Below are 26,580 nucleotides of genomic sequence, written 5' to 3' on the forward strand. Positions count from 1 at the left end.
CGCTCTGGCGGCAGAAACCTGATGTGCGGCTTCAGCCGAACAAAACTTTATGAGTTTTTCTACGTATCTGTAGTGTGTCGTGACCATTTGTCAATGAATGGAGCTACAGTGAATTTATGAAATCGCTTCAATCATTTGTAATAGCCCTGTACATAAAGGAAAAGAAAGAAAAACTGAAACACAGACAATGAAATTCATTCTGCTGCAGAAACAAAGGCACATTGGCAGGTATGAAATAGTACCACACAATCACTTCTAATGCCATCTCCATAACCAGTACAGAATGCAGACATGAATCACAATTGCTTAGTTAGTTACATGGTCAATACATCTTCTGAAAAGTTCTTTTATAAAAATGATGTGGTAAATTTACAGGAATGTATGCATTAACTATTTCAATATTAGTTAACACATTTTTTTTCTACTCCTGCAACTACACTTAAAAACCAGTTTTTTATACTGCCTACCAGTTTTAAAGCAGAAATTGGCCAACCGAAAAGAAGAAGTAGTCCCACACAAATGGTTTTATGTTAGATTTAAAACATTCTTTTCTAGCTGTCAGACATTTTATGTTGTTGGAAAAGCTTCCGTTGCTGCATATTGATCTCCTTTCTGAGACATTGACAGAATTACTCATGGGTAAAGTACAGGAGGGCGGCAGGGACCAGGGACTGTGACATTCTCCGGAATTGCGAGCAGCTATGCGGCGCAAGATGCGACACATTGACGAGCAGCGACTGGGAGAGTGCGGCCGAGTTCCAGGTGAGCGACCTTGCAGGTGGCAGCAGTGGTGTTGGCATACCAGGAGCTCCTGAGCCGGATGGACTCGCAGAACAGCACTGTGGGCGGCACGCCGACACTGTGCTGCTCTCATCATAGTACTCTGAAGGATGTGAATAAAGAAACGCTTCCAAATACCGCTGTATCACTGGATGTATAAATTTAGCAATCTCTGTTGAGCAAACCTTCTGGAATCCAAACTGTGGTACGCCAAGTGAATTGTTTCCACTTATGTGTGAGACTAATTAGAGTACGTTACTTTCTCGAATATTTCGGAAAAAGAAGTCAGGAAAGAAACCGAATGATAATTATTGAAGGTTGTCTTATCACTGTATATTTTAACCAGTGTGGAATAATTCCCTGTGTCAGTTATGCATTGTGTATATCACAAAGCACATTGCTTATTAGATAGCAACAATATTTCAGAATTCTGTCTGCAGTTCCATTGACACAATGTGAGCTATAGTTTCTGGGTATTTGTATAATTCTGCTAATCTCAGTGAAGAATGTTGGTACTACTTGCTAGTGGCTTAATATTATGTGAAATGATATTTTTTATGCTTTCTCTTGCCTCGTCAACTGAACCACTAAATCCTAGTTTTGCTGCTATATTTAGAAAGAGATTGTTCAATGTACTTGGAGCTTCTGAAGCATCAGTCACAAATTGTCATATAGTTGAATGTTATGATATCTTGTACACTGACCAGCTGTCCTATCTTCCAATTGAGAACATAGTTTTGATCTTCTTATAGACATTATTTGTTTGTTTCAAGATATGAAGATATTTGAAGAATATTTGCTACCGACAGCGCCTGACAACGTGTGTCAGCGCATTGTCAATGCATTGTCAATGCATGTGCGAACATTATGGAAGGTATAACAATATGTTTACGTAATGTGTATACATAAACATGCAGTTATAAATGTCCCCGTTAGTTGTCGCTAATTATAACAATATGTTTACATTTGTGCTGTATCTTATAGCTACAACCAGCAGTGGAAATATATCTGCGAACGCCGACCGTGTGCGGCTGTTTCTTGTTGGATCGTCTGATCAGTCGGAAGTTGCATTGCAGAGGGGAGTAAATGCCTATTCAAAATATAATTATTTTTGGATAGCTCAACATGAATTTCCTAAGGGACCGTAGTTTATCATGCATTTACCAGTAGAATATGGCGCGGAGAAAATATTTGCCGCATGCAACTTCCGTACGATCTCGACGAAAGAACTGTGAACTCTCTATTTGGCAGAAACATAAAGAAAATTAAATAACTTCATAAAGGAGTGAGACATAGATCCTATAATAAACAAACAGTCCATACACCATTTCCCTTTAACTCTGAATTTATGGCAATTAATAGATGAACTTACACTGCAATGAAGGATTTAACATGGATGCCGTTTTGACTGGCAATTCTCTTCTCGTAATGAAAATAATTCCTTTGACGTTTTCACATACACATCGCACAATAAATCTTCTGCTATGCAGTATTGCACTTTTAGTATTGCACTTTTACTTTACACTAAAATAATGTTATTTTTAACAATAATGACAAGGCGGCAAGACATGCGCGCCCGACACAAGTTACAAGAGACAAGAGAGAAAAATGAGTAACTGTTCATCGAGAATATCTCGTACATAAAAAAAAAAAATGTGTAAAAGGGTTCTTCTTCTGTCCGTTTTTCGCACCGCGGGTTTCAAAGTCAATAACTCACAGCATCTCTGACGGCGCTTCGACAATAAACAAGTTACGTCACAGGTGGTTCACCTTTTACATTCTCGCAACATTATTAGCTAACTGTAGCTGTTGCATAGCGACTGCTCCATTAGTGAACGATTCAAAATGATAAGGCAATCACATAATGTTACAAAGGCGAGCTACTCACTGTTGAGAGGAATGTCGTTATACGTATTGCCAAATGCATTGCGGTTGATGGACATCATTTTGAGCGTTTATAGCATTAGTGTGGTATTTACAGGTAATCATGCTGTAACAGCATACGTTCTCAGAAATGATAAGTCTACAAAGGTACATATATCACATTGTAACAACCGAAATAAAATGTTCAAACATACCTATGATCTGTATTTTAATTTAAAAAACCTTCCTGTTACCAACAATTGGTCTAAAATTGTGAGACACATGTTTGTGACTATTACAGCGCCATCTGTCACAAAGCGAAAAAAGTGGTCCAACTAAAACATTCATATTTCTTTATGTACTACACGAATATCTAATAAAAAATGGGGGTTCCTGTATAAAGAAACGCAGTTGATATCCGTTTGACCTGTGGCAGCGCCATCTAGCGGGCCAACCATAGCACCATCTGATGTCCCCCTTCAAGCTAGACAAGGTTCGTTCATTGTCGGTTTTTTCGTTTGACGCTTATTTCGGGAGATATTTGGCCCGGTCACGATCAATACACCACCCTGTATTACTGGAGGAAGCATCGCAGAAAAGACTTTAGATAGTGACTGAAATAGACACGGTGTCATCTGCTGAAAATTGACTATTGACTGACAAGAGACTTAGATAAACAGTGCGACATTAAAAAAAAAAAAAAGGTTGGAAAGTATTGTTTTATGCAACGAAACCAGTGGACATTGAAGCGTTGTTTTTAATGACACGTAAAGGTTGAGATACTAGCGCCACCATAACTGCTCTGCCAAATTTAACAGAAGATGTTGAGGTTGTCAGAGACACCATTGAGACGTGAAACACATTACAAGCAGTGTAAGGCCCGTAGATGATTGAAATGTCCCTGGACAAGAATCATGACCAAATTAAATGTATGGTGTAAATAAATTTAAATTTTTGTTAATTTCAAGAGACAATATACTATTGTTCCTGCCTTCAATTATTTTATGACCCACAACAAAAAATTTTACCAATCACCTGTGTTTGCATCAGTGAAATATAAAATGCAAGAAAGAAAAAAAGTGCCTAGTAACACTGGGTAAGACTCTTTACCGTGCGGCAGCTTTGCTGTGGACGTTTTAGTAAAGGGTTGGTAGAGCGTATCTGGGCACTCCGTCTTCAGGCCACAAGTGGCCCATCGGGACCATCCGACCGCCGTGTCGTCCTCAGAAAGAAAAAAAGTGCCTAGTAACACTGGGTAAGACTCTTTACCGTGCGGCAGCTTTGCTGTGGACGTTTTAGTAAAGGGTTCGTAGAGCGTATCTAGGCACTCCGTCTTCAGGCCACAAGTGGCCCATCGGGACCATCCGACCGCCGTGTCGTCCTCAGCTGAGGATGCCGATAGGAGGGGCGTGTGGTCAGCACACCACTGCCCCGGTCGTTATGATGGTTTTCTTTGACCGGAGCCGCTACTGTTCGGTCGAGTAGCTCCTCAATTGGCATCACGAGACTGAGTGCACCCCGAAAATTGGCAACAGCGCATGGCGGCCTGGATGGTCACCCATCCAAGTGCCGGCAACGCCCGGCAGCGCTTAACTTCCATGATCTCATAGGAACAGGCGTATCCACTGCGGGAAAGCCATTGCCGAAATCGTATCTGAAGTAACCGATTTTTTCCATTACGTATACTAGGCTTCCAGTTGTGCGAAGACTCCTCACACTTACACAGAAATACAACCCCCTCCCCTCCATCGCTTCCAAGATCCTGGTTTCGTTTGTCCACATCATGATGCGCTCTTCGAATATAGCTTTAGAAAACCAGGTGACAAGATAATATCCGTCTTTAATATCCAACCTTTAAGCGGCCAAATTGATTTCACTGTAGGTGTTCCCATATATTGAAGTTTCGCTTGTACAGCCTCATGTGTAGAAGCGGTCAACGTACTGTTATTTTGAGGCATGTATTGCAAACAAGTCGTCGCTCATTCCGACTGTATTTCTAAAGCTAAACTACAGTGTGCTGTCCCATTAGTGTGACCACCTGTCCAGTGTCTGATTAATCACCTCTTGCAGTGCGGACCACTGCGAAAAGTTAAAGGCGCTGCAGTCTGGAACCGCAAGACCGCTACGGTCGCAGGTTCGAATCCTGCCTCGGGCATGGATGTTTGTGATGACCTTAGGTTAGTTAGGTTTAACTAGTTCTAAGTTCTAGGGGACTAATGACCTCAGCAGTTGAGTCCCATAGTGCTCAGAGCCATTTGAACCATTTTTGAAAAGTGGTGACGTGGAGGAATACGGTCGGTGACGTTTTGGAAGGTACCCACATTGATATGGAGCTGTGTCGACTCCAATGCGTCGACTCAACTGCGCCAGGTTTTCTCGGTTAAGGATCCATGACCCCGGCAGACCGATCATGATCGTCGCACAGATTCTCGACTAGGTTTTAAATCCGGGTAATTTAGTGGGTGGGGGAGTTCGGTGAACTCATTCTGTTGCTCTTCGAACCAATCACGTAAACCGCGAGCTGTGTGAGACGCTACATTGTCCTCCTGGTACATGCCATCGTGCCGAAAAGAAACTGGCTACAGGGGTGGACATGACCCTCAACGATAGACGCGTACTTGTGTTGGCTCACTGTGCCGCCCAGAATGTATGATCACCCTTGTTATGCCACTGAAACATTTACCAGACCATACGGTTCCCTCCTGCGACTAGGACGCTTCCGACGATTCTTACAGGATGTTTGTTTCCAAACGCATCACGTCATTTGGAGAGACGTCTACAGACGTTAAAGTAACCTCTGGCGTGCCACAGGGGAGTGTTATGGGACCATTGCTTTTCACAATATATATAAATGACCTAGTAGATAGTGTCGGAAGTTCCATGCGGCTTTTCGCGGATGATGCTGTAGTGTACAGAGAAGTTGCAGCATTAGAAAATTGTAGCGAAATGCAGGAAGATCTGCAGCGGATAGGCACTTGGTGCAGGGAGTGGCAACTGTCCCTTAACATAGACAAATGTAATGTAGTGCGAATACATAGAAAGAAGGATCCTTTATTGTATGATTATATGATAGCGGAACAAACAATGGTAGCAGTTACTTCTGTAAAATATCTGGGAGTATGCGTGCGGAACGATTTGAAGTGGAATGATCGTATAAAATTAATTGTTGGTAAGGCGGGTACCAGGTTGAGATTCATTGGGAGAGTGCTTAGAAAATGTAGTCCATCAACAAAGGAGGTGGCTTACAAAACACTCGTTCGACCTATAATTGAGTATTGCTCATCAGTGTGGGATCCGTACCAGATCGGTTTGACGGAGGAGATAGAGAAGATCCAAAGAAGAGCGGCGCGTTTCGTCACAGGGTTATTTGGTAACCGTGATAGCGTTACGGAGATGTTTAATAAACTCAAGTGGCAGACTCTGCAAGAGAGGCGCTCTGCATCGCGGTGTAGCTTGCTCGCCAGGTTTGGAGAGGGTGCGTTTCTGGATGAGGTATAGAATATATTGCTTCCCCCTACTTATACCTCCCGAGGAGATCACGAATGTAAAATTAGAGAGATCAGAGCGCGCACGGAGGCTTTCAGACAGTCGTTCTTCCCGCGAAGCATACGCGACTGGAACAGGAAAGGGAGGTAATGACAGTGGCAAGTAAAGTGCCCTCCGCCACACACCGTTGGGTGGCTTGCGGAGTATAAATGTAGATGTAGATGTAGATGTAGAGTTGTTCGTTGGAGTATAAAATGTGATTCACCTGAAAAGTCACCTGACGCCACTCAGTTGACGTCCAGATGCGGTACTGCCGCGCAGACCTGAGCCTTCGCCGCCGATGAACCGCGGGCAGCATGTGTGACGAACCGGGCGCCTGTTGTGGAGGCCCACGCGCAGCTATGTTCGCTGAACGCTCTTTGGTACGTCTGGGCGGTCAGTCGCTAAACTGCTGCACGCCAATTCGCCCATACACCACGCAGCAGCACTCTTTAACCCCTATCGTCCATGGCCTACGGATCTATGGCGCGGTATACTTCGACCACGACAGCACGTGAACGGTTTACAGACTTAACTGTTTCATAAATACTTCCCTATTTATCCCGAAAGTCAATGATTGTGCCACTTTGACGTCAGACAAATCGCTCCCTTTCTGCATTACGCAACGGCTACACTATTTTCCGCGTCCGTAGCCCCCTCCGCCCACCCCTCTGCCCGCCACCGAATACACTTTACATACCCTCAAGTGCTAGTAAAGAGCATTTACATACCCTCAAGTGCTAGTGAAGAGTATTTACATACCCTCAAGTGCTAGTAAAGAGTAAATACATACCCTCAAGTGCTAGTAAAGAGTATTTACATACCCTCAAATGCTAGTTAAGAATATTTACATACCCTCAAGTGCTAGTAAAGAGTATTTACATACCCTCAAATGCTAGTTAAGAATATTTACATACCCTCAAGTGCTAGTAAAGAGTATTTACATACGCTCAATAGCTAGTAAAGAGTATTTACATACCCTCAAGTGCTAGTTAAGAGTATTTACATACCCTGAAGTGCTAGTAAAGAGTATTTACATACCCTCAAGAGCTAGTAAAGAGTATTTACATACCGTCAAGTGCTAGTAAAGAGTATTTACATACCCTCAAGTGCTAGTAAAGAGTATTTACATACCCTCAAGTGCTAGTTTCTGAAGAAGAGAAATTTGTTAACATCGCGTGTAGATTTAAGTGTCCTGAAGTCGTTTCTGAAACTATTTGTATGGAGTGTAGCCATCTATGGAAGTGGAACATGGACGATTAATAGTTTGGACAAGAAGAGAATAGAAGCTTTCGAAATGTGGTGCTACAGAAGAATGCTGAAGATTAGTGAGCGCATTATTGTGGCCAAGATGGACACGATTCCCATGCCTACTACAGTAGTACAAGTTTATATGCCAACTAGCTCTGCAGATGATGAAGAAATTGATGAAATGTATGATGAGATAAAATAAATTATTCAGGTAGTGAAGGGAGAGGAAAATTTAATAGTCATGGGTGATTGGAATTCGAGAGTAGGAAAAGGGAGAGAAGGAAACGTAGTGGATGAATATGGATTGGGGGAGAGAAATGAAAAAGGAATCCGTCTGGTAGAATTTTGCACAGAGCATAACTTAATCATAGCTAACACCCGGTTTAAGAATCATAAAAGAAGGTTGTATACATGGAAGAATCCTGCAGATACTAGAAGGTATCAGATAGATTATATAATGACAAGACAGAGATTTAGGAACCAGGCTTTAAATTGTAAGACATTTCCAGGGACAGATGTGGGCTTTGATCACAATCTATTGGTTATGAACTGTGGATTAAAACTGAAGAAACTGCAAAAAGGTGGGAATTTAACGAGATGGGACCTGGATAAACCGACTAAACTAGAGGTTGTACAGAGATTCAGGGAGAGCATAAGGGAACAATTGACAGGAATGGGCGAAAGGAATACAGTAGAAGAAGAATGGGAAGCTCTGAGGGATGAAGTAGTGAAGGCAGCAGAGGATCAAGTAGGTAAAAAGACGAGGGCTAGTTGAATTCCTTGGGTAACAGAAGTAATATTGAATTTAATTGATGAAAGGAGAAAATATAAAAATGCAGTAAATGAAGCAGGCAAAAAGGAATACAAACGTCTCAAAAATGATATTGACAGGAAGTGCAAAATGGCTAAGCAGGGATGGCTAGAGGACAAATGTAAGGATGTAGAGGCTTATCTCTCTAGGGGTAAGATAGATACTGCCTACAGGAAAATTAAAGAGACCTTTGGAGAAGAGAGAACCACTTGTATGAATATCAAGAGCTCAGATGGAAACCCATTTCTAGGTAAAGAAGGGAAAGCAGAAAGGTGGAATGAGTATATAGAGGGTCTATACAAGGGTGATGTACTTAACGACAACATTATGGAAATGGAAGAGGATGTAGATAAAGTAGAATGGGAGATGCGATACTGCGTGAAGAATTTGACAGAGCACTGAAAGACCTGAGTCGAAACAAGGCCCCGGGAGTAGACAACATTCCATTGGAACTACTGACGGCCTTGGGAGAACTATCAGTTTAATAAGTCACAGCTACAAAATACTAACGCGAATTCTTTACAGACGAATGGAAAAACTGGTAGAAGCCGACCTCGGCGAAGATTACTTTGGATTCCGCAGAAATGTTGGAGCACGTGAGGCAATACTGACCCTACGACGTATCTTAGAAAATAGATAAAGGAAAGGAAAACCTACATTTCTAGCATTTGTAGACTCAGAGAAAGCTTTTGAAAATGTTGACTGGAATACTCTAAAGGTGGCAGGGGTAAAATACATGGAGCGAAAGGCTATTTATAATTAGTTCAGAAACCAGGTGGTAGTTATAAGAGTCGAGGGGCATGAAAAGGAAGCAGCGGTTGGGAAGGGAGTGAGACATGGTTGTAGCCTCTCCCCGATGTTATTCAATCTGTATATTGAGCTAGCAGTAAAGGAAAGAAAAGAAAAATTCGAAGAAGGTACTATAGTCGTTGGAGAAAAAATAAAAACGTTGAGGTTCGCCGATGACATTGTAATTCTATCAGAGACAGCAAAGAACTTGGAAGAGCATTTGAACAGAATGGACAGTGTCTTGAAAGGAGGATATAAGATGAACATCAACAAAAGCAGAACGAGGATTATGGAATGTAGTCGAATTAAGTCGGGTGATACTGAGGGAATTAGATTAGGAAATGAGACACTTAAAGTAGTAAAGGAGTTTTGCTATTTGGGGAGCAAAATAACTGATGATGGTCGAAGTAGAGAAGATATAAAATGTAGACTGGCAATGGCAAGAAAAGCGTTTGTGAAGAAGAGAAATTAGTTAACATCGAGCATAGATTTAAGTGTCAGGAAGCCGTTTCTGAAAGTATTTGTATGGAGTGTAGCCATGTATGGAAGGACGATAAATAGTTTGGACAAGAAGAGAGTAGAAGCTTTCGAAATGTGGTGCTACAGAAGAATGCTGAAGATTAGATGGGTAGATCGTATAACTAATGAGGAGGTATTGAATAGAATTGGGGAGAAGGGGAGTGTGTGGCGCAACTTGACAAGAAGAAGGGACCGTTTGGTAGGACATGTTCTGAGGCATCAAGGGATCACAAAGTTAGCATTGGAGGGCAGCGTGGAGGGAAAAAATCGTAGAGGGAGACCAAGAGATGAATACCCTAAGCAGATTCAGAAGGATATAGGTTGCAGTAAGTACTGGGAGATGAAGAAGCTTGCACAGGATAGAGTAGCATGGAGATCTGCATCATACAGTCTCAGGACTGAAGACAACAACAACAACAACAACCGCTTCCAGCTTCAGCATGAAACTTTTTCCGACAGGTTTATCAACATGAGTTTGTCCATTCTGCAGGTATGCTGCACATCCTATAAAAACAGTTACAGATGGGAGATTTTATTAAAATATGGCTGGCGGCTGTGACCGAGCGGTTCTAGGCCCTTCAGTCCGGAACCGCGCTGCTGCTGCGGTCGCAGGTTCGATTCCTGCCTCGGGCGTGGGTGTATGTGATGTCCTTAGGTTGGTTAGATTAAAGTAATTCTTAGTCTAGGGGAGTGATGACCTCAGATGTTAAGTCCCGTAGTGATTAGAGCCGTTTGAACCATTTAATTAAAATATGCCACAAAATTAGACAGCAAGCAGTACACAGTTTATTTATTTCAAAATATTATAACAGCGTATTTTTGCAGTAAAAGTAGAATACAGAACGATGAATGATACACTGATTGGGACAGAGACGGTGTCTTGTGCTTTTGTAGTGGGAGCCAGCACATCAAACGGCGACAGCTGTCGAGAGCAGTCGTATGTAGGGTGCACTGTATGCCCGAGATGGCTTGGAGCCGTGACGGGTTGTCAGTCAGCCTATGCTGGGGCTGCCTCCTTGCGTCGCGTCACCCTGAGGTAGATGCCGCCCACGGGCGCCATGACGAATGACAGGGGTGCCAACTTTGGCGGCACAGCCGTCTCGGCGCACGTCTCGAAGCGGAACTTCTGCAGCATCGATGCCAGCCCCACTTTGGTCTGCAGTTGCCCGAATCGCATACCTGCCGCAGAACAAAATCCGAAATGTTCAATAATACCTTAAAATGTCCCTAGAGAGCGGAAATATCAAAGTCTGCAACCATCACTCAACAGTCGTACCGCTGCTGAGTTAGCTAGTAATGCCAGTAAGTAGACTTAAATCTGTACATCAACGTAAGGACCCAGGTCCTGACGGAGTGCCACAACAAACGGTGACATTTCGATTATATGTCTTATCAAATGAAATTTGTGACTGGAATTAGGATTTCTGGATTTTCAGTATGTATCATGTTATATTATATGGAGAGTCACTGGAAGATGCAGAAGTAACTTCAGGCCTGTTTCTAACAGAATTAGCACCCTACTTATTCTTATACATTCCTGATACCAATATCCCTCTTTTCTTTTACGATGTGCTTTTTCTTATTTTATTTTATGTTAGTACTGAAAACACATTAGCAGCGAGCCTCGTGGTCAATAAGTAGCGTATTTGATCAGTAATCAAAACGGTCTCGGTGCTGGGTTATAGCCCCATCACCGCTTCAATTTTGAATAAAAATGGTCAGAAACAGCGGCCGAAGACTTGCGGTACAAGAAATCGTCCTCATTCAGGCTACGGCCTCGTCAAAGAGGCTGGAGGAGCGGTAGACGTTCAGGCCACTCTCTGGCCCTTGTGGTGTAAAACTGGCCCTAAAGGGGGAAGAATCAACAATGACCAACAGCATGAAGAAGCAGAAGGCAATAGAAACCACTGAAGTAAAGAAACATAATCCGTATCCCCAGGACACGATGCCTATAATTGAAAAGGTGTCATGACGGACTCTCCATTGACAAATGATTCCCGAGTAGTCACCCATTCGGATACCCAGGAGGGCACTGCCAATGGGGGGAAGACCATGCGAAAGAGATTGAATAACCAACGAAAGAATAACTCTCTACTAGTCGAGGCGTGTAATTTAGTTTCAGCGTGGTAGGGAAGCTTGAAAATCTGAAAAGGGAAATGCAAAGGCTCAGTCTAGATACAATGGGGTTCAGTGAAGTGAAATGGAAGAAAGGCAAGGATTTCTGGTCAAACGAGTGTAGTGTAATACCAACAGTAACAGAAAATGGTATAACGAGAGTAGGATTTGTTATGAACAGGGAGGTAGAGGACAGACTGATTTTCTGTGAACAGCTCAGGCATAGGGTCGTCCTCATCAGGTTCGACAGCAAATGGCGGGGAGACAAGGGAAGATTTTAGTTAGATTACTTCATGGTCAGTCAGAGAATCCGGAATCATATATTGGATTGGAAGGCATACCCAAGAGCACGTATAGACCCAGATCACAATGTAGTAATGATGAAGAGTAGATTGAAGTTTAATAGACTAGTCAGGAAGAATCAGTGCGCAAGTAATTGGAAGTACTAAGAGAATGAAAAAATACGACTGAAGTTCTCTGGTGGTCTAGACACAACCATATTGAGTTCTTCAGTTGGCAGTATAGCTGAAGAGGAATGGACATCTCTAAGGAGGGCAGTTGCAGAAATTGGAAAGGAAACCATAGGTACAAGGAAGGCCACTGCAATGAAACCATGGATAACAGATAAAATATTTCAGCTGATAGACGAAAGAAGGAAGTACTAAAATGTTCAGAGAAATTAAGGAATATAGAGATACAAGTCAATTAGGAACGACATAAGTAGGAAATGCAGGGAAGCTAAGACGAAATGCCTGCTTCAAAAACGTCAAGAAATCGAAAAAGAAATGATTAACGGAAGGACGGATTCAGCATACAGGAAAGTCAAAACAACCTTCGGTGAAATTAAAAGCAAGGGCGGTAACATTAAGACGTCAATGGGAATTACACTGTTAAAAGTAGAGGAGAGAGCGGTTGGATGGAAAGAGTACACTGAAGGCCTCTGTGAGAGGAAGACTGCTCTGATGACGTGGTAGAAGAAATAGGAGATGACAGGGATGAGATAGGGGATCCGGAATTATAATCAGAATTTAACAGAGCTTTGGAAGAATTAAGATCAAATAACGCAGAAGATAACGCTCCATCGGAATTTCGATAATCATTGGGGCAGTGGCAAGCCGGCCGATGTGGCCGAGCGGTTCTAGGCGCTTCAGTCTGGAACCGCGCGACCACTACGGTCGCAGGATCGAATCCTGCCTCGGGCATGGATGTGTGTGTTGTCCTTAGGTTAGTTAGGTTTAAGTAGTTCTAAGTTCTAGGGGACTGATGACCTTAGATGTTAAGTCCCATAGTGGTCAGAGCCATTTGAACCATTTTTTTTGGGCAGTGGCAACAGAACGATTGTTCGCATTGGTGTATAGAACGTAAGAGACTGGCAATACACTGTACCATCAGACTTTCGGGAAAACATCAACCACGCTATTCAGACGAGAGCAAGAGCCGAGAAGAGCGAGAATTATCCAACAATCAACTTAAAAGTTCAATCATCTAAGTTGCTGACAAGAATAATATACACAAGAATGGAAAATAAAATTAAGGATCCATTAGATTATGATCAGTTTGGCTTTAGGAAAGGTAAAGGCACCACAGGAAGTTCTGTAATAGCTTTTGATAATGGGTGCAAGAGTGAAGAAAAATCGAGACGCGTTCGTATGATTTGTGGGTCTGGAGGAAGCGTTCGATCATGTAAAACGGTGTAAGATATTCGAAATTCTGAGAAAAATCGGGATAAGCTATAGGGAAAGGCGAGTAACGTACAATATATACAAGAACCAAGATGGAGCAGTAAGACTCGAAGACTAAGAACGAAATGCTCGGATTAAAAAGACTGCAGAAAAGGGATGTAGTCTTTCGACCCTGCTGTTCAGTCTATACATCGGAGAAACAATGACACAAAAATAATTCATAAGTTGGATTGAAATTAAGGATGAAAGAAGGTCAATGATAAGGTTCGCAGATAATATTACTATCCAAAGTGAAAGTGAGGAAGAATTGCGGGATCTGTTCAATGGAACAAACAGTCTAATGTGTGCAGAATATTGACTGAGAGTAAATCGAAGAAAGAGTGAAGTAGTGAGAAATAGCAGAAATGATAACAGCGACGATCTTAACGTTACAATTGGTGATCACGAAGCAGACGAAGTTAAGAAATTCTGCCACCTAGGCGGCAAAATAACCCATGACGGACGGAGAAAGGAGGACATAAAAGGTAGACTACTACTCGCGAAAAAGGCATGCCTGCGTAAGAGAAATCTGCTAGTATCTAATATAAGTCTTAACTTGAGAAAGAAATTTCTGAGAATGTACGTTTGGTGAACAACATTGTATGATAGTGAGACGTGGAATGTGGGAAAACCAGAACAGATGAGTATCAAGGTCTTAGAGATGTGGGGCTACTAAAGAAAGTTGAAAATTAGGTAAGGAACGAGGATGTTTTCCGCAGAGTCGGCAAAGGAAAAGAATATCTGGAAAACTCTGACAGAAAGAAGTGGCTGAATGATAGGACATCTGTCAAGGGATCAGGCGATAACTTACATGGTGCCGGAGCGAGCTGTAGAGGGTAAAAACTATAGAGAAAGACGGAGATTGGAATATATCGAGCAAATAATTGAGGATGCAGGGGGCAGCTGCTACTCTGAGAAAACTATATCTCAGAAGAAAAATCATTAGCGACTAGTTTCTCATGAATGTGCTATCTGACTAAATTTCAATATTCACAGTATAGTGTCCCGATTTGTGCTGGCAATACTCTCTTCGTTTTGAAAGATTTCATGTAAAGAAATACTCTTAATGTATTATATCTGTGAACGAAGTGCATGTCAAAGTTTCACCCGGCTAAAAATTGTTTGTTTCTGGATCGATGTAACTTATTTGAATGTTTACGTCTCCTCTTTCTCTTTCAAGCAACTGTTTTAATTATTCTGGAAGCATTGTGTTCTTCAAGGTATCGCTTTTAAAATTTTCATGTTCATAATATTCCTACATTAAAAAGTAAGTCTTACTAAAATTCAGTGCTATAGGTAAGTAACCACGAACGTTCCGTTTGCCAAAATTTGTGTTGTTATTTAAATAAATTGTTCATTTATCAGTTATTCCAATGACAATGATATATTTTCTAGAAATTTCCTGGCGAGCTTTGGGAATCCTCGTGAGTATTAAAACTATTCTTCTATAAAATTACTCAGCTTATAGTTGAACAAATCTACTTCACTGTCTATTGTATCCTTGTATCGTTCATTCTTACTATCTTTTATTTTAACTGGCAGCGAAACAGAAGCAAGAAAGTAAATTGTTTATTATTTCAAAAGAAATCGCCATAACTGTTATTCAAGTGTGAGTCAAGTGTGGTCAATGCCTTCATGAAAGAATGTTCACAGTTGCCTATGGGACCATGATTGTACACAGGCCTGCTCCTCTTCGTCCGATGCAAATCGTCGAGCATCAGTGCCTTTCTTCAGGCATCTGTAGTTGTGGAAATCGCATGGAGAGAGGTGAGGAAGGTCTGGAGATCGTTTTGACAACGCTGCAGAAGTTTCGCTGGGAAGTCTCGATTTCTCCACATGCCGGTTTTCCTAATTTTCGGAGACCTGAAGTAAGACATTAGTGGCCGTCGATAGGCTTTGGGTGAAGAGGTGCACGCTTGGTTAGAATCTTGTTCCGTAGGCAATCGCAAACATTTTCTCACGAAGTCATTGACCATCTTCCCTGACAGTGGGATAAATGCATTAACAGTCACGACACTTAATTAAAAGTTCACCAAGTTTTTTTTTTCCATCAGTGTCGTTTTTACTGGACTGTGTCTTACAATGGACATATATTTCACCGCTTTCTAAAGGCTCTGTTACGCGCAAAGCTCAGGCAATCGTGGATAAACAGTTGAAGTGCATAGTTAAAAAAAAATGGTTCTGAGCACTATGGGACTTAACATCTGTGGTCATCAGTCCCCTAGAACTTAGAACTACTTAAACCTAACTAACCTAAGGACATCACACACACCCATGCCCGAGGCAGGATTCGAACCTGCGACCGTAGCAGTCGCGCGGTTCCGGACTGAGCGCCTAGAACCGCTAGACCACCGCGGCCGGCGAAGTGCATAGTTACTGAGTGCCAATCAGTCAGCGCCCGTTAACCGAAATACATAAATCTGTTTAAGTTCTGAACATTACGTGGTCTTCATGGAGTGCTCAGCCAGTGTTCGGTTCATTAGTTTTCAGTCCCGGTGAAGATACGTAGTGTTCAGTTCATTAGTTTTCAGTCCCTGTGAAGATACGTAGTGATCATTTCCACTTGTGAACTTTTCGAATTTCCTGCTAATCTGGGGAGCTTACCGGTCTGTGTAACGTTACTGACGTGCTTACATTCTAAAGGATGATCACCTTGCTCAGTAAGTTACACAATCCAGGGAAGTGTCTTGATGCCCTTGGTGTTCTTGTGCAACAATGTTGATGGAGAGGATATTAATGGATGGGCTTAACTGTACATAGACTTAACTGGAATGAACTACTATCTGAAAATACTTGCGCAAATATTCAGTCAGATACTGATAAGATTCGAAGGTAGTGTCATAAGTTAGCATGTTTTTTCACAACGTTGTGTCATGCACTGGAATGATCACGGAGTGGCCGGATAACGTACGTCCCGGATCCTTGAAGATAGACCTCGATTTTACAACGAAAGGCTATTCAAAAAAGTTCAAGGAGCAGTATTTTAAACTCAAAACCATCTCAGAATAGCTAGAAATGACAGCGACCGAATGAGATTGGGATACCAAAACCGCCCCGCCAATCGTCGTCCAACAGCTCTGTGAGCCGAGACCGCATTTCGCATTTATCTCGCTCTCTCTCTCTCTCTCTAACCAACTCTCTCTCCCTCTCTCTCTCTCTCTTCGTATGTCTCTCCGCACACACACACACACACACACACACACACACACACACACACACACACACTTACACACACACACACTGGAATACCAGTAGTTGAAATCCGATTCATAATTTTTCCACTACAGTTCCACTCTAATTATTGCTACACAGTCCGTGCGAAATTTTGTACGCGGGACATTGTAACGAATTACGAACTACCAATCTGGACTGTCGTCATCTAGGTGTGACGGAATTTAATTGAAACTGTAATCGGATTTTTGCTGTACTGGCATGAGATATTCGATTCGTTTTGCAGTTGACGCCATCGATATGTAGCTGAGAAAAACTGCCTGACACGGGAAAGGTAGCGACGCTTAAGTCTTAACTGAAACATGGGTAATTTTAAAATGGTCTCAGTTCTAGTAGGTATGCTACGTATTTACGTATGACCGTCAGTTAACTGTGACGTCAGTTTCCTCAAAGTCTGTGCTTCTCCTGGACTTGGTGGTTCCACTGTCATTTATCGTAGAGAGTGGCAGCTACTTAAGCCCCTGATTTTGTTCATTTGTTAAAGTACTCAGTATGGAATATATCATACCGCAGAAGGGCATTGGGATAAAACCTATATAAAAGTAAGAAAAATATTATAACACTCAGATATAGATGGACCAGAAAGGTAGATAAAGTGTATCTATATCTATATCACCATCTACATGATTACTCTGCAATTCACAATTAAGTGCCTGACAGTGCGTGAATTTCTACACCGTTTCACGCTCTGATCTCTGGTGTACAGATTAGATGCATGTAATTTCACTTCTAGAAGTAAGAAACTAGTCATTTACTATACAGGGCGTTACAAAAAGGTACGGTCAAACTTTCAGGAAACATTCCTTACACACAAAGAAAGAAAATATGTTACGTGGAAATTTGTCCGGAAAAGCTTACTTTCCATATTAGAGCTCATTTTATGACTCACAGGCAAGAAATTTTTGAATTAGAAGACTGCTTCTTTTATGGCGAAAAAAATGGGTTTTAGCAACAGAACTTTTACTTGAAAAGACTGTGCTCGGTGCCTATAAAACTGCAGTGACCACTTGAATCTGCTACGTTAACAAGCGCCAAACCTATAGCTAATACCAACATATTCTATTTGCCGAAACTGAAGTGACCACTGACATCTACTAAGTTAACAAGCGCTACTTAGTAGATCGGTTTCCTGCAATTTTTAATGTAATTTTTCCCCATGTGTATGTTCCCAAGGTAAGCATAAAAATGGCATATTGCATTTCATTCACGTTAATGCTCTACCGGATTTTAACTCACGCTGCGATTTCCGCTGGCCAATTTTTCTGATGTCTAATGAACCATCACAGCATGGAGATTATGGGGAGATCCAGACATCAGTCAACCACATAAACGTTGGGTGCCCTAGCCAAGAACGCGAGTCAGAGCAGATGGTTTAAATGAAACAAGAACATCCCGTTAAGACGCTAGTACTCGTCACAACAATGAATATAGACATTGATGAACTGAAAAGTTGGCTAGAGTGAGCTTTTGCAGTCTCACAAATTGGAAACACCCTTTATTTACCGTAGCCTGTATTTTATTTATTTAATCTACTTATTTACAAATAAATCTACATGGCAGCAAGGAAAATGTGTTTTCATTTTTGAAACAGATATCTGTAAATTGCCCGTGGAGTAGTTGAACGTTTTCATAAAGCACAATGGATCGGATTGCCGGCCGCTGTGACCGTTCGGTTCTAGGCGCTTCAGTCTGGAACCGCGTGACCGCTACGGTTGCAGGTTAGAATCCTGCCTCGGGCATGGATGTGTGTGATGTCCTTAGGTTAGTTAGGTTTAAGTAGTTCTAAGTTCTAGGGGACTTATGACCACAGCTGTTAAGTCTCATAGTGCTCAGAGCTATTTGAACCATTTTTTTTTTTTTTTTTGTGGATCGGTTTGAATTTATACATTTTTATTTTGTTTTATTCAGAAACTAATTTGTTAGCCAATGTAGCAAAACCTCTGGACTGTTATACATATTTAAGTGTTACTGATAAAGTGAATGAAATTATTATTGTAAATTGATTAGCACGTTGTGGAAAAGCACCCCTCTGAGTCGGAATGCGCTGTATTTGTATATACAATGCCCAATGAAATAAAATAAAAAAAATGACTTTGACTTTATTCCCTGTCTGTGTTATAATAACAGTCTATTAATCTTCCCTGGCGTCAATAAATGGTATGTAAGTTAAAATAAATCTTAATCCACGAGTGCTATTCGTTCGTTAAGGTCCGATCTGTCGCGTAATGGAAAGCACAGTGAAAATCTGACGAGGCTTTGCAGAGATGTGTTGGCAGATTCTCTAGGATGCTCGTCGATAGCGTCAGGCCGCACTTCTCAGTTCTGAGCGTACTGTGAGCACGTAAAGATACATAGAAGATAGTACCTACCGGCAAGTACTGTATGGGTGCCTGCTGAGAAATCTCGCCTGGTTTCAAGCAACCGTCATAACGTAATTGTCATGCACTTCCTTCTTCATCACGATTCTCGGCCTCACTCTGCTGGGACAATTAAGACGCTCCTACAGCCTTTTCGGTAGGAAGTTCTTCCATTTTTTTTATTTTACACGTCTACATCCATCATAAGTTTATGTAAACGCAGTCAACAATACAGGGTGTTACAAAAAGGTGCTGCCAAACTTTCAGGAAACATTCCTTACACACAAAGAGAGAAAATATGTTATGTGAACATGTGTCCGGAAACGCTTACTTTCCATGTTAGAGCTCATTTTATCACTTCTCTTCAAATCACATTAATCATGGAATGGAAACATACAGCAACAGATCGTACCAGCGTGACTTCAAACACTTTGTTACAGGAAATCTTCAAAATGTCCTCCGTTAGCGAGGATACATACATCCACCCTCCGTCGCATGGAATCCCTGATGCGCTGATGCAGCCCTGGAGAATGGCGTATTGTATCACAGCCGTCCACAATACGAGCACGGAGAGTCTCTACATTTGGTACCGGGACTGCGTAGACAAGAGCTTTCAAATGCCCCCATAAATGAAATTCAAGAGGGCTAAGGTCAGGAGTGCATAGAGGCCATGGAATTAGTCCGCCTCTACCAATCCATCGGTCACCGAATCTGTTGTTGAGAAGCGTAAGAAAACTTCGACTGAAATGTGCAGGAGCTCCATCGTGCATGAACCACATGTTGTGTCGTACTTGTAAAGGCACATGTTCTAGCAGCACAGGTAGAGTGTCCCGTATGAAATCATAATAACGTGCTCCGTTGAGTGTAGGTGGAAGAACATGGGGCCCAATCAAGACATCACCAACAATGCCTGCCCAAACGGTCGCAGAAAATCTGTGTTGGTGACGTGAATGCACCATTGCGTGAGGATTCTCGTCAGCCCACACATGTTGATTGTGAAAATTTACACAATTTGATCACGTTGGAATGGAGCCTTATCCGTAAAGAGAACATTTGCACTGAAATGAGGGTTCACACATTGTTGGATGCATCATTCGCAAAAGTGTACCCGTGGAGGCCAGTCAGCTGCTGGTAGAGCCTGCACACGCTGTACATGGTACGGAAACAACTGGTTCTCCCGTAGCACTCTCCATACAGTGACGTGGTCAACGTTACCTATTGCCCCGCGCTAATCCACACATCAAATGGGCATCTGCCAACTCCGCATTTGTAAACATTGCACTGACTGCAAAACCACGTTCGTGATGAACACTAACCTGTTGATGCTACGTACTGATGTGCTTGATGCTAGTACTGTAGAGCAATGAGTCGCATGTCAACACAAGCACCGAAGTCAACCTTACCTTCCTTTAATTGGGCCAACTGGCTGTGAACCGAGGAAGTACAGTACACACTGACGAAACTAAAATGAGCTCTAACATGGAAATTAAGCGTTTCCAGACACATGTCCGCATAACATCTTTTCGTTATTTGTGTGTGAGGAATGTTTCCTGAAAGTTTGGCCGTACCTTTTTGTAACACCCTGTATAACGTAGGAATCAGCTTAATTTTTCGAGGAACTCCTGGACAGAATAAAAGGAGTGCGCATCAGGAAACTCTTCAGTATGGATTTGAAAGCGCGAGGACAACTGCTAAGATTTTTGAATTTTTGTGGTAATTTATTGAAAATGAATGCAGCAGTATACCGCACATCTTTCTGCACAAGAGACAAGGAAGTGAGACGGAATGAAGACTGGATTTCTGCCTAGTACTAACTGAGTGAAAGCTGCTAATTCTTGAGAATAAGCTTATATTGTTAACAAGAAACGACAGTACAGAATATATATATATATATATATATATATATATATATATATATATATATATATATATGTGTATATTAAGGGGCCAATATCAGAATACCGAGACTAATGAACAGAGGTTGACTAGAGCTTCGCGTAGTTTCTCCACTTATTGCCGGAACTGCCCGTTTCTGAGCCAAAAATGCCCTTTGTGAATGGGAAGAGATACCAAAAATATAATACTATGGACATAAGCTCTAGTCAACTTCAGATACCGTTCGAATAGTAAAAATGGCAGCATTAAGTCTTTGAAGTGTTTCATCACTCACCACACAGTCGGGACATGTCTCCCTCTGTGTTTCATCTCTACTCACACGAAACGCTGGCTATGAAGGCCACATCTTTACATAGACAGTGAGCTACAGAGCAGCGTATAGAATTGATGTAATGCACGATTGGAACGTTGGTACAACGCTACGACAAATGTCATAGTAAGAGCGACGACTATGTGGAGAGGTAGTAGCATCGCAAACTGTTGGAAGTACATTTTTGACTTTCACCTTGGCTTCCTCTTCGCGAACCACCGGATCTTAATAAAGAAAGAGCACTACTAGATTTTCTTGTTTTTATATTTTCTTCGGTGTTTTCAGCGCTCATTCGTTGCACTCGCAATTTTGTAAAAGCCTTTATCGTGATTATTAAGATATTACATTTTCATTTCTCTTGCACAGGGATACTATTGAATGAATTTGGTCAGGAACATGTTCACTATAACGAATAACAGCTCATAGCGCAGCCACAGGTGTCTGAACGTGGTGTCCTTTAAAATTCCAAAACTGTCAAAAGCGGAAACAACGCAGGACGAGCTGTGAGATCAGGGTATCAAAGTGTAGCACAGTTGCAGTCACAGTCTTACCAATGCAGTTCCTCGGTCCCTCCCCAAAGGGAAGGTAGGCGTTCCGGTTGATGTTGGCCCTGTTCCGCTCGTTGAACCTCTCCGGGTCGAACTTGTCGGGTTGTGGGAAGTACCGGGGGTCGCTGTGGAGGCCGCTCACCGGAATGAAGACCCTGGTGCCGGGTTCGATGACAGCTCCGGACCCCGGCAGCTTGTACGGCACCTCGCACACGCGGTCCAGGAACGGCACCGGCGGGTAGATGCGCAGCGTCTCTGCAACGACGTCGAGGAGCTTGCTGAGAGCCACACAGTAGTTTTACAAGCAGGTAGACATGAACTTACTGATGCAATCACATCGGGACTTTCCATTCCGCTCCTTCGTCAGATTTTGTTCACCAGACTGTCACCACCCGTATGTCTAATGGTAAGAGAGAGGTGCAGGAGTGCTCAGCTCTCACCCAATCGTCTTTGTCTCCAGCCGAAAGGAAATTCTTGAGAGGATATAAGGGAATCGCCTGTGAAGTAATACCCAGATTTCCTTGAACCCCTGTTGATAAGTCACACACGAATACTCAGTCTTTTTTTCCCTTTATTGTATTTCGATTCCCCCCAAAGGGGACGGGCTGGCAGCAGCTTATTACACTGCTCTGCAGCCTACAGGCTTTTTAAAATGTAAGGAGAAGTTAAGAAACAATAGAAGCAGGCCATAAAACGGGGACTTAAATTGTAAAACGGCGGAAAATTGGGGAAAGTTGAAACATAAATCAAAGGGTTGGCAAAGCGAATAAAAATACACAGGATGCAGACAGTTAACATACTAGACAGGCAATTAAAAAACATGGCGACACTCTGATTTCTGTTCGCAAAAGATATAAAATCACACCCAGCGACAGTATGATGGCCGTTCACAACACTTCGGAAAAGACACACAACACTTAACACTCACTGTAAACACTGAACTAAAATGTCGGCACAGAGGGGACTCACCGTAGCCTAGGGCATATGGGGGAGTGGACCTGGACAGATGATGGGGAAAACAAGGAGAGGAAAAACGAAAGGGGGGGAACCAAAGGTGGGAGAGGACTCATAAGAGGGGGGAGGGGCAGAGCAGACATGAGAGGGAATGGGAAAAGGCAGAGGACGTAAATGCAAAAGGACTCGGGGGAGAGAAGGGGGCCAGAGAGAAGGTAGGTGGGGAAAAAAAGGATGGAAGGGGGGGAGAGGAAGCCCAAGAAAAGGATGGAGGAAAGGAGGGGGTGTGAGGATCAGATTTGATAGGAGTGATAAATGGAGGGAGAGAGGGCATCATCCGGGAGGGGGAGTTGATGGAAGCCACCTTGGGAAAGGAGATGAAGGGTGTAGAGATGGAGGGTAGGGGGGACACAACAGTGAAGACGTGGCAGGGGGCGGGGATGGGAGAGGAGAGGAGCAACCAGGGGGTGAGGGGGATCAAGGTGGCGGGAGGTGTAGAGTATGCGGATATGTTCGAGGAACAGGAGCAGATGGGGGAAAGGAACGACGTCATAGAGGATCCGCGTGGGTGACGGGAGGCATATACGGAAGGCGAGGCGGGGTGCATGACGCTCAAGGATGTACAGGGACATATAGAATTTGGGGGAGGGGGGGGCAGATATCCAGGTGGGACTGGCATAGCAGAGGATGGGACGGATTAAGGATTTGAAGATGTGGAGGATGGTAGAGGCGTGCAACCCCCATGTCCGACCAGAGAGGAGTTTGAGGAGTCGGAGGCGGTTGTGGGCTTTGAATTGGATGGAGCGGATGTGAGGGATCCAGGTGAGAAGACGGTCAATGGTGAGGCCAAGGTAGGTGAGAGTGGCGGTGGTGTACTAAGCATAAGCTAATGCTAGTACCTGGTCGGCTGAGCAATAAGAGAACTGGCCGTTACTACTGGTATTCTTCCACAGCGAGGCTGCTTTTGATAGGCTCCCTCACAAGTTAATTTGGAAATATACATTGTGGTCCATTGATCGTGACTGGGCCAAAGGACTCACGAAATAAGCGTCAAACATAAAAACTACAAAGAACGAAACTTGTCTAGCTTGAAGGGGCAAACCAGATGGCGCTATTGTTGGCCCGCTGGATGGCGCTGCCATAGGTCAAACTGATATCAACTGAGTTTTTTTAAATACGAACCCCCATTTTTATTACATATTCGTGTAGTACGTAAAGAAATATCAATATTTTAGTTGGACCTCTTTTTTCGCTTTGTGATATATGGCGCTGTAATAGTCACAAACATACGGCTCACAATTTTAGACGAACAGTTGGTAGCAGGTATGATTTTTAAATTAAAATACAGAACGTAGGTACGTTTGAACTGTATAACTGTAACGTCTCCTTCTCTGCAGATAACAGTTAAAAGAGAAATCTTGTACATTCAGTAGAGATCGCCGGCGATTGGCTTTCCAATTCAGGTGTTTACGAACTAACCTGTAACAACTGTCCTTCATATTATATTGGTCAAACAGGCAGAACTGTGAAAACAAGATATAAAGAACACCTATTAGGTAAGAAAGGAGCGAATATACACAATTCTACTTTTGCTTAACATCTCCTGATAGCCAGTCATACGCCAAAACATTTAGAAGACATTGTTATCCTACACAGAGAAGACAAAGGGCGTAGATTAGATCTGTGGCAAGAGTTACAAATTTTCAAACATCTTGACCTCAAGGACGGTAATATACTGAACGACCAGTTGAACCTTGCTTGTAGACAATTTTTCGAAGGCTTTAAACCTGTACTGTTTACGGTATAACATTAATGCTGGTAACCTTAGTGGTTTATTTCCTCAGGAAGCTATGATGCACCTTCAGTGCTTTAAGCTTACTAACCTTTATAAAATGCTGGTTTTGTCACGATGTATGTTTGCTACTACATCGGCCCTAATGTGATTTTACCTGGCTGTAAAATTTTTGTTTTTCCTGTGAATGTGTAATTTCAGGATCGTGTACCAGTGTTCGTAATTCTTTCTTGACAAGAGCCATTATTGTCAATTTAATGTTCTGACATGTATACCGTTTGTGGGCTCCACTAATATAGTAATGTAATTTTTTTTTATGTTTTTGGCTGTATATGCCACTGGGTGTAAGTTTCTCGGCGTAAGCGCCACCTGCCTTTTCTTATGTATAACTACATTATTTTGTACCAATGCTACCATATTGTTATAACGGTAGTGTTAAACGCCTTCCATTTTTTATTGTTACACTACCTAGGACGTTATTAATATTGATAATTTACACGTTGCCTTTGTACGCCAATTGGCACATGTTTCTCGGCACGAACGCCACCGGCCCTGTTTCCAGAGTAACTACGCTCGCCTATTACACTCAGTCGGCTGTGAGCTCTGCAAGATCCATGAGCTATTTTATATTAACGTGACAAACCCTAATTCTAGGGCTATATTTTATTTTTGACACATGAATCTATGCCGACAACTGTAAAAACGGCGTGGTACATTAGTCCTTACTAATGTAAAACTGTAAGTACCAGTCGTCCTTCTCATACTTCTGTAACGCAAGAGTTCTCTAATCTGTCTTAAAATTTATTCTTGGCTTATAAGTTTCATACTTTTCTAATGTAAGCTATGATGTTCATTGCCCTTAGGTTACCTTCTGAAGAAGACAAATTTATATTTGTCGAAACCTAAGTAAAGAATTTCTTTATCCATTGCAGCTGGTCGGCTGTTTATAATAATTTTAAAAAAATTGTGAAAGTGGTAGAAGCCGATCTCCAAGAAGATCAGGTCCTATTCCGGAGAAATGTTGGCACACGCGAGGCAAGACTAACCCTACCATTTATCTAAGAAGCTAGTTAAACGATAGGCAAACGTACGTTTATAGTATTGGTATACTTGAGAAAGATTCTGACAATGTTGACTGGAGACACTCCTTGAAATTCTGAAGGCAACAGTGGTAAAATATAGGAAGCGAAAGCCTGTTTATAGCCTGTACGGAAAAGAAGACGGCAATTATAAGAGCCGAGGGCCATGAAAGGCAGGCAGTGGTTGAGACGGCAGTGAGACAGTGTTGTAGCTTTTTCCGGATGTTATTCAATCCGTACATGTGACCAGAGGAAACCGAAGATAATTTGGGTCAAGAAATTAAAGCTCAGAGAAAAGATATAAAAATTTAAAGTTTGACGATGACACTGTGTTTCTGCCACCAACACCAAAGGATTTGGAAGACGAGTTGAATGGAATGGATAGTGTCCTTAAAGGAGGATATAAAACATCAACAAAAGTAAAGGGAGAGAAATGGAATGTTGAGAAATTACATGAGGTGATATTGAGGAAATATGATAAGGGGATGAGACAGTAGTAGCTGAGTTTTGCTATTTGGTCAGTAAAATAAGTGGTGATGACTCTGAAGTAGGGAAGATATATAATGCAGATTGTCAGCGGCAAGAAAAGATTTTCTGAAGAAGAGAAATTGGTTAACATCAGATATAGACTTACGTGTTGGGACGTCTTTTCTGAAGGTATTTGGGCGAGAGCGTAGCGTTGTGTGGAGTGGAACTTGGACGATAAAGAGTTCAGACAAGAAGGGAATAGAAGTGTGGTGCTACAGAAGAATACTGAAAATTATATCAAGTAACAAATGTGGAGATAATAAACAGAATTTTCCAGAAAAGTGTGACATAGCTTGAGTATAAGAGGGGAATGTTTGATAGGATACAATCTCATATATCAAGGGGGTTAGCAATTTATCGTTGAAGGGGAGTGTGGTAGGTAAAAACTGTAGAGAGAGATCAAGAGATGAACGCAGTAAGCAGGTATAAAAGGATGTAGGTTGTAATAGTCATAGGGAGATGAAGAGGCTTACATGTAATACAGCGCTTTTGTGTGTGTGTGTATAGAGGA

The 26,580-nt window shown here is 42.2% G+C and overlaps 1 protein-coding gene across 1 annotated transcript in view; it reads right to left on the minus strand.

Annotated features, from left to right (window-relative positions):
• Positions 1-10,301: 10,301 nt before the first annotated feature.
• The window catches only part of LOC124622047 (cytochrome P450 6a2-like), a 114,826-nt gene continuing 98,547 nt past the window's right edge, over positions 10,302-26,580 (minus strand). Inside the window, exons 6-7 of the mRNA XM_047147609.1 lie at positions 21,720-21,971; positions 10,302-10,717 (exon numbers count right to left, since the gene is read on the minus strand). Of these exons, the coding sequence (XP_047003565.1) occupies positions 10,536-10,717; positions 21,720-21,971 (434 nt within the window). The 3' untranslated portion in view covers positions 10,302-10,535. The remainder of the gene's footprint in view (positions 10,718-21,719; positions 21,972-26,580) is intronic.

The sequence above is a fragment of the Schistocerca americana genome, chromosome 7 (assembly GCF_021461395.2).
Source record: "Schistocerca americana isolate TAMUIC-IGC-003095 chromosome 7, iqSchAmer2.1, whole genome shotgun sequence".
Taxonomy (NCBI): Eukaryota; Metazoa; Arthropoda; class Insecta; order Orthoptera; family Acrididae; genus Schistocerca; species Schistocerca americana.